The sequence below is a fragment of the Ursus maritimus genome, unplaced genomic scaffold, assembly GCF_017311325.1.
Source record: "Ursus maritimus isolate PB19 unplaced genomic scaffold, ASM1731132v1 scaffold_15, whole genome shotgun sequence".
In the NCBI taxonomy this organism is placed as follows: domain Eukaryota; kingdom Metazoa; phylum Chordata; class Mammalia; order Carnivora; family Ursidae; genus Ursus; species Ursus maritimus.
In genome coordinates this window covers 50,838,203-50,847,143 of record NW_024423897.1, presented here as the reverse complement: position 1 = coordinate 50,847,143, position 8,941 = coordinate 50,838,203, and the positions used below count along the sequence as shown (strand labels likewise).

At 49.5% G+C, this 8,941-nt stretch overlaps 1 protein-coding gene across 1 annotated transcript in view; it reads left to right on the top strand.

The window, feature by feature from the left end:
* The window catches only part of FBXL7 (F-box and leucine rich repeat protein 7), a 370,923-nt gene extending 362,065 nt beyond the window's left edge, over nucleotides 1-8,858 (top strand). The window contains exons 3-4 of the mRNA XM_040630538.1: nucleotides 722-1,333; nucleotides 8,008-8,858. Coding sequence (XP_040486472.1) covers nucleotides 722-1,333; nucleotides 8,008-8,744 — 1,349 coding nt within the window. The 3' untranslated portion in view covers nucleotides 8,745-8,858. The remainder of the gene's footprint in view (nucleotides 1-721; nucleotides 1,334-8,007) is intronic.
* The last annotated feature ends 83 nt before the right edge of the window (nucleotides 8,859-8,941 follow it).

Genomic DNA, 8,941 nt, shown 5'->3' with positions numbered 1-8,941 from the left:
ATAGTCAAGGCCTGGAAACACCACTGAAGTGCCGGGTCTACTGGTGGAAGTGCAGTCGGAGTTTGGGGTACGGTTATCAAAAGATGGGGGACTGGACACTAGGGGGCAGGCCAGGGCAAAGACAGCAAATGCTCTCTATGGCCCTCTGCCAGTCTTCCTCTCTTCTGAAACTCATCCCTTCACTGGTAAATGGAAGGTGATTACCTGTCTAACCAAATTGTAATTAGAAAAGGGAAAGAGTGTGTGTTCACAATATGTGAGATTTCTTCCCAGGATAGACACAATGAAGCTTTGAGGCTGTGCCCTTTAGAGACCACTGTTAATGGAGATCAGAAGGCAGCCAGCTACGGCCCGTAGGTCAAATCCAGCTGGTCTGTTTTGTAAAACAAGTTTTATGGGAACAGCCGCCCCTGGTTGTTTACGTATTGTTTGTGGCAGCTTTTGCTCCACGATGGCAGGGTGGACCAGTGGCCCCGGAGACGGGGCCCATGTGGCCTGCGCTGCCTCAAACATTACGTATCTGGCCCTTCACAGACGAGGTTGCCCACCCCTCCTGCAGAGAGAGGCCTCTTTCTGGAGTGGGTGACATTCGCCTGTGCTTCTGCTTCCGGTGACGGATTCAGCCGGGGGTCTGTCCAGAAGGGATATCCGTGGACTGCGCGTCCGTCGTTGGCCCCTTCCCTGGGCTCCTTTTAACCCTTTGCTCTCTGTCCTTTGCCAGACTCCGACCTGAGCATGCGCACACTGAGCACGCCCAGCCCCGCGCTGATATGTCCCCCGAACCTGCCCGGATTTCAGAATGGAAGGGGCTCGTCCACCTCCTCGTCCTCCATCACCGGGGAGACGGTGGCCATGGTCCACTCCCCGCCCCCGACCCGCCTCACCCACCCGCTCATCCGGCTCGCCTCCCGCCCGCAGAAGGAGCAGGCCAGCATCGAGCGCCTGCCGGACCAGTGCATGGTGCAGATCTTCTCCTTCCTGCCCACCAACCAGCTGTGCCGCTGCGCGCGCGTGTGCCGCCGCTGGTACAACCTGGCTTGGGACCCGCGGCTCTGGAGGACTATCCGCCTGACGGGCGAGACCATCCACGTGGACCGCGCCCTCAAGGTGCTGACCCGCAGACTCTGCCAGGACACACCCAACGTGTGTCTCATGCTGGAAACCGTCACTGTCAGCGGCTGCAGGCGGCTCACGGACCGAGGGCTTTACACCATTGCCCAGTGCTGCCCCGAACTGCGGCGACTGGAGGTCTCGGGCTGTTACAATATCTCCAACGAGGCGGTCTTCGACGTGGTGTCCCTCTGCCCCAACCTGGAGCACCTGGACGTGTCAGGTAAATGGCAGCTGATCCCCCTCCCCCCAATCCGAGGGGCCCTCCAGGGCACCCTCCCAAAGCAGTAGAGGACATCGCCACCTGGAGCAGGTCCCCTCCCCCTCCTTGATAGCGTTAGAGATGGAGGGTGGGTGGTAAGGACACGGACTCTTCCAGAGAGAGGCTGTCTCTATGTAATCACGACCCCAGAGGCCAGAGGTGTCCCTTCCATCACACAAGGCCAACTTCTTAAAGGCACTCGAGTCACCTTTTGTCTGGCAGGTAAGGTCGTGTGACTTTTAAACCCGTCCTTCCTCCCCATGGCTGTCACTGAATTTCACAGCAGCCACAGAGAATGGGAACCAAATATCTAACCCAAACACAGGTGGTTTAGACGCCGCCCTTTAGGTCCGTTGGTTATTGTTTCGTGGAAGCCAGAGCTGTGTCTAAGCTGATCCTATGTTTTGGGCCCTGCTCACGATTGCTTGTCATTTTGCAGACCCTGGGGAAAATCCATCGTGGCCAAGTGTCTCCTTCTGTTTCACCCCCACTCTCCTCACCCTTGGGTTGATTTTGGATTTTTTTTTTTTTTAAGCAAAATTCTCTATTACATCGTGCAGGGTTAAGGCCCATCAAGTGGAGCCTTTCGATCTTTTTAAAATTGAAGGACATCCCAGCATGGCTGCTTTGCTTGAAAACCTCTCTCAGGCAGGAAGAATCAAAACCCAGACTCATACTTTGGCGCCAGACATGGACCCAGCCAGGCTAGCAGCCTTTCTTTATCTCCTCCACTGCCCAGTCAAAAGACCAACATTTGAGAGGCCGAAATGTGTGAGATGCATCAGGGAGTTAAAGAAATGAACAGCATGAGCCGCAGCCTCAGGGATGGTCAGGGAGGGGTCAAGAAGTAAAAACCACTGTGACGGGCAAATAAACAGAATTTGGGATTTACAAGCGTCTGAGGTAAATGATACCCTCCCACAAAATCCGAAGTCGAAGTCCGCTCTCTGAGCTCGCTCTCTCTTTCAAAAGCCGACATCTGAAAATATTTCAGATGACAGTCAATTATTTTTCACAGATTCTTTCCCTTGCTGGAAAGCAACTCGTTTCTCCCCCTGCCCCCCCTCAGCTGGCTTCAGGACAAAACCATAGTAACCGTACGTTCAGTTAGTCCTGAGCAGCTGCTGGCATAAAGAGGCAGGAAACAAAGAGGTTTTCTTACATTTTTCCTCCAAGGAATTCTGGAAACAGAACGCATTGTGATGTGGTGGGGACTAGTTTCAAAACTTTGTGATTTGGGACAGTTCACAGCTTTCTCTAGATGTGTTTCCTCTTCAGTTAAAAAAAAAAAAAAGCAAGGAATTGGCTTAACATTCTAAGATTCTGAGCATCGTGGGCCTTTAGACACCTCATTTCCTTGTCTTTTCGAAAATCAGATGAGAGAATGACTGGTTCTTGGAGTCCCCATCTTTGTTACAGGAGCCCCCTGAGCACCGTCAGTACAGGGTGCAAGTACCGCGCCCGTTCTGTTGGAGTCCTTTGGAAATTCAGAAAAGTAGAAACCACCTTGGGAATGGAAATTCCTGGGCCTCTAGCCTGAGTGCATGGATGGAGCTAGGCCCCTTTGACGAACCATTCTGTAAGCCTGATGCCCTTCGTCTATATCCCCCTAATCTGCAGAGCCTCATGTATTTGTGGTTTTCTCACACGCCTCTCAGTGACCCGCAGTGATCTGTGTAGACACTGTGTACGCAAGGGAATCGCTAACTCACTGAGTTAAGAGCACAGGATTCCAGCTGGGGGGGGGGGGGTTCCAAATGGTTCTGAGGGAATCCGGGAACGTTAGGTTGATACTGGGAGAAGCCAGAGAGCCGGCAGAGGCGAAATCAAGGTTCTGAATCAAGGAAACCAAGGTTCCCCTTTGGTTTTCAAGCTGGCCTTCTCACTGGCAGGAAATTCAACTTTGGAAGATTCGACGCTGGTCTAGAGCTTAATTCCCCCAGAGGATGTGAGACTGCTTCTCTTGTCCCTGGTACGCTCACCCTGAAAGCTGTCTTTGCAAGTCTTTGAAACTTACTATAACTAGTTCGAAGGCAGGAGAAGACCGATGCCTCAGTGCAAACAGTCAAGCAGAGAACAAATTCTCCATTCGTCCACCTTTTGGTCTAGTCAGGCCTCATCTGACTGCATGATGGCAATCCACACTGGGCAGGGCCGTCTGCTTTCTTGGGTCCCTGATTCAGATGTTAATCTTACCTAGAAACAGATTCACAGGTACCCCCAGAAATGTGTAGCCAAATGTCTTGGCACCTCGTCATCGACTCAAGCTGACACATAAAATTAAATATCATAATTAATAATATCTTGAAACATCAATGAAAATGGTAAAGCCGACCAGTTTTCAGAGTATAAAATATTGTAAATATCGCAAAGGAAATTGCCTCAAAGGGTCCTCCTACACGCAGACACCTGGAGTCCTCCAATAATGAGAGGAGGTGGTACCGAAGAACATTTTTGTGAAAGCAGGACCAAATCTGGAATTAATTAAAGAAACCCCACAGATATGTTCAGCCTAGATTGTTCATTTCCTCTGAGGAATATCCGTACTCCTTACCCTGAGTATTAGGGCAGGCCTGATAATCTGATCCCAATGGACCATTCCTATCTCAGTTCCCATTAAATGCTTTCAGAAACTCTGCATTCCACCCTATGGCCACTCCTCACAACTCCTTTGCTCCCATGCTTTCTTGGGTCTCATCTTTGCTCATGCTCTCACCTTACTGCCTGATCTCCATATTAGGTAACCAAATTGCTTCTCTCTTTCAAGAATCCTCTTATAGATACTCACCACTTCCAAGACTCCTGATTCCTCAGTATCTAAATGTTCACTTCATGCTGACACATCTACAGTAAATCTCTCATGCAATTCATCAATTGCATGCTACATCCTGGTCATTTCTTACCTCCTCTAATTGAAGCCTTGGATTAGAAAACTTTCCCTAGTCTGGCTGTATGACGCTCATAATCTCATTCAGTCTGAATTGCCTCATTTTTAAGAAATGAAGGTGTAATGGGATGATTTCTAAGGTTCTCCGGCATCTCTGTAATGTATGAATGCATGAAATAACCACAGATCTTACCTACTGAGCCATGGACCAATTTATTTTCTTTTCAATCCAAACCTAACCAATCTGCAAGAATTAAGGCTGAGGATTGAATTAAAATTATTAATCTAAAATAATACAAGCAGATCAAAATAGCATCTTTACCAAAACTGAGCTTAACCGGTATTTCATTAAATTGGGGACTCGGTTTCAAAAACAAGGCACATGTTTCCCTGAATCAAATATAATATCCTTCCTGGAGTGCATTAGATTTTACTAGATATTAAAAAAAAATAAGAAACCGAAACTCAGAGTTGAAGAACAAAGTTTGTCATCTGATCTTGAAAAACAAAGTGCCTTCACAGGCATCACAGATGGGCAGCCACTACTGTGGACATAGAAATTCAGTATAAGCAGGATTACAGTCACTCTAAAAAAAAGGAAATGCAAAACAAAGGAAGATTTCAAAGCTAAAGGTGAGGGGTACCAACCACCTTCTGCAGAACCACGAAGGCTACTGCACAGAGCAGAGCAGACAGCCAGCCTCCGACGAGTCACACCTTTGCTCTCCAGCATTGGATTGTATGCTTTGCTCTTTCCTGAAATTCTTTGACTTGGTAGCACTTGGCTTTTGAACCTCATTATTCCCAGGACCTGAATTTTATAAGAGTTTCCTGGGCAGCCTGCCAGGAGGTGGGAGGAACGTTCCCATTAGCAGTATAATGTCGCCCTTGGGAGCCCTGGATATTGCTGGAGCAGCCAGGGCACGGAGGTGCCCGGGGTGAAGCACCTGGCTTTGGAACTGCAAGAAGGACTCGGGAAGAGCACAGAGAAAATGAAAAACACAGATACAGTTTATGTAGTGGGATGAAATATATATACATATATAGTTATTTATATTCTATATTGCATATTTTTATATTTATATACTAAAAATATGCTGTACATATTTTATGTAGTAATAGCAAGTGAACTGAAATATACATTGAAATGAGGGTTTCATATATAAGTATATATAACATATAATGTATATAATGTATCGTTGATATACACATTCCTAGGGGAAGAGTGGCTAGAAACGTGTTTAGAGAGATAGCTGAAGATATCTTCCAGTCATCTGAAGAAGGATAGAGTATTAAAGGGTTCTAGATCTCAAGAACAAAAAAAAATCTTCCTAAGCATTAATTTCTTTATCAGTAAAATGGATTAAAAATCAGGTAAGTCAATGTTCATTAAAGCATTCTGTAAACTTCATCATTCAATACAAATAAAAGGCATTTTCATTAAGTATAAAACAGACAACTGAAGTATAAATTTACATCAGCCATGGCCAAAGTCCTGAGGACATTTAAATGTTGGAATTTAGATTATCCTGAGTGGGGCAAAATTAGCTCCAGATCAAGGTCCACAAATATTTCCTAGAGGCTTATAGAGGCTTTAAGGGCCAGGAGGTGAAAGTGTATGTATTTGTACTTACATAGAGGGAGAAACTCCTCCTTCCCCCCCCCCATTTGACTGGGGTGGGCCTCCCGCATGCTGGGCATGCTTTATGCTTAATTGCCATCTGCTGGAGGCACTTTTTGGTATGAACGCACTGGCCTGAGGGGAAAGGTCTGGCTGATGTGTGGGAAGAGGAGGGTAGTGTTATGGACTGAATGTTCGTGTCTCCCCAAAATCCCTATGTTGAAACCCTCGCCATCAGTGTGATGGTATTTGGGAAGTCGTTAGATTTAGGTGAGGTCATAAGGTGAGCCCCTGTGATGGGGTTAGTACCCTTATAACAGAGACCAGAGAACTTGCTCTCCTTCTCTCCATGATGTGGGAACACAGTAAGAAGGCAGCTGTCTGCAAGAGCATTCTCACCAGAAGCCAGGAAGTGAATTGGCTGGCGCCTTGATCTTCAACTTCTCAGCCTCCAAACTGTGAGAAATAGATGTTTGTTGTTTAAAAATAAATAAAACGGGGGCGCCTGGGTGGTACAGCGGTTAAGCGTCTGCCTTCGGCTCAGGGCGTGATCCCGGCGTTATGGGATCAAGCCCCACGTCAGGCTCCTCCACTATGAGCCTGCTTCTTCCTCTCCCACTCCCCCTGCTTGTGTTCCCTCTCTCGCTGGCTGTCTCTATCTCTGTCTAATAAATAAAAATAAAATCTTAAAAAATAATAATAATAATAATAAATAAAACGAATTATCCTACCTGATCTTCCTACAGAAGACTCTATTCACTCTATCATTCACTCGTTCGTTCATTCAACAGATGCTTAGTGAACATCAGCTCTGAACCAGGGATGAGGGATACAGCCGTGAACGGCCTGGAGTCCCTTTCCTCAGGAGTCTACCTTCCAGAGTGAGGACAGCAAATGCTTAAGTGAACAAATCAATGTATTATGCCACAAAAAGATAAAGAGTGATAAAAAGAAATGGGAGTCAAGCAGGGGACACCGGTTCATACAGGGTGATTGGGAAGAATTGTCCAATAAGTTGACGTGTGCTCAGAGACCTCAGAAAGTGCGGATGGCCCTCGGGGCTACCCGGGGAAGCCCTGTCCAGTGCACAGACGTTGAGGCAGGAGGGCAGCTGAGCTGTCTGGGAACCAGCAAGGAGGCCAGTGGGGTCAGAGAAGTGAGGTAAGAGATGAACTCAAAGAGAGCAGGGATGCAGGTCCTCGGAGGCCCCCTTAGACTTCAAGGAGTGGCACCCACAGGCTTTGACCAAAGTGACATGATTAGAGTTTTATTTTCCAGAATCTCTCCAGCAGCTCTCAGAACAGATGGTTGGGAGTAAAGGCAGGACAGGGAGACTGAGGGGCTAGAGCAATCATCCAGATGACACAGTTGTTCTTCCTTGACCGAAGAGTTGAACGAAGTCTCCAGGTGGCCATCTCAGGTTAGATTAATAATTACATGTCTTTCCCCTGGAGTTTTCCAAGTATTTCTGTACCCTTTCTTTCACTGCGTCGTCATGATACCCCTACAGTACAAGCACCCCAGCTATTCTTGCTCATTGCATAGGCCAGAGAAGTTAAGCCTCCTGCCTGAGGCCCTGAGAAGTAGACCTGAACCAGGTGTGACTCCCAAATGCTCTTTCTGCCAAACCACAGTCATGGCCAAGCCTTCTCTAGCATGATCTTACCTCTTTGACCACACAGCTACCACACCTTTACAGGGAGAGAACCAGCCCTTACTGAGCTTCCGGAACTTCCTGGGCCTGGGCAAGATATTTACAAGCGTTGTCTCCTTTATTCTTCACAGCGACCTTGCAGGGAACGTGATCATCCCCATTTTAAGACAAACAAAGGCCTCAGAAGGATTGATTTGCCCAATGTCAGGCAGTTAGTGATGGATGTGGAATTGGAGCTGCGTTGTTTCTGATTCAAAAGCTCAGGGAGCCTCATAAACCCAAATGACCAAAGCAGTTAAACGATCAGATGAGCACGGAGAACCCAAGAGGGCAGGGGTAACATCGGGACCACGTCCGCGGGTGGAGCGGGGGGTGGGGGGGGAGTAGGAATTTGCTAGGGCACCCCTCGGGCGGGGCACTCCCCCCCCCATTCTCGAAGGTTCTCTGAGCGTGTGTTCTGTCTCTCTGTGTAGGGTGCTCCAAAGTGACCTGCATCAGCTTGACCCGGGAGGCCTCCATTAAACTGTCCCCCTTGCATGGCAAACAGATTTCCATCCGCTACCTGGACATGACGGACTGCTTCGTGCTGGAGGACGAAGGGCTGCACACGATCGCGGCGCACTGCACGCAGCTGACCCACCTGTACCTGCGCCGCTGCGTGCGCCTCACCGACGAGGGCCTGCGCTACCTGATGATCTACTGCACGTCCATCAAGGAGCTGAGCGTCAGCGACTGCCGCTTCGTCAGCGACTTCGGCCTGCGGGAGATCGCCAAGCTGGAGGCGCGCCTGCGGTACCTCAGCATCGCGCACTGCGGCCGGGTCACCGACGTGGGCATCCGCTACGTGGCCAAGTACTGCAGCAAGCTGCGCTACCTCAACGCGAGGGGCTGCGAGGGCATCACGGACCACGGCGTGGAGTACCTCGCCAAGAACTGCACCAAACTCAAGTCCCTGGACATCGGCAAGTGCCCGCTCGTCTCCGACACGGGCCTCGAGTGCCTGGCCCTGAACTGCTTCAACCTCAAGCGGCTCAGCCTCAAGTCCTGCGAGAGCATCACGGGCCAGGGCCTGCAGATCGTGGCGGCCAACTGCTTCGACCTCCAGATGCTCAACGTGCAGGACTGCGAGGTGTCCGTGGAGGCCCTGCGGTTCGTGAAGCGCCACTGCAAGCGCTGCGTCATCGAGCACACCAACCCCGCCTTCTTCTGAAGGGGCGGCGCATGCGCGCGGACAGAGCGCTGCGCTTCCGAAAGCGGCGGATGGGAGCCCCGACCCCCACGCCCCCACCCGCTCGGAGCAGCCCTTGCTTCCTGGAAGGTTCTTAGGGATCTGGCTTTTCTGTTTCCTTAGTGCCGTGGGCAACAGGGGTCAAGGAGAGGAAGGGGGAGGGACGGGGGGGGGGGGGC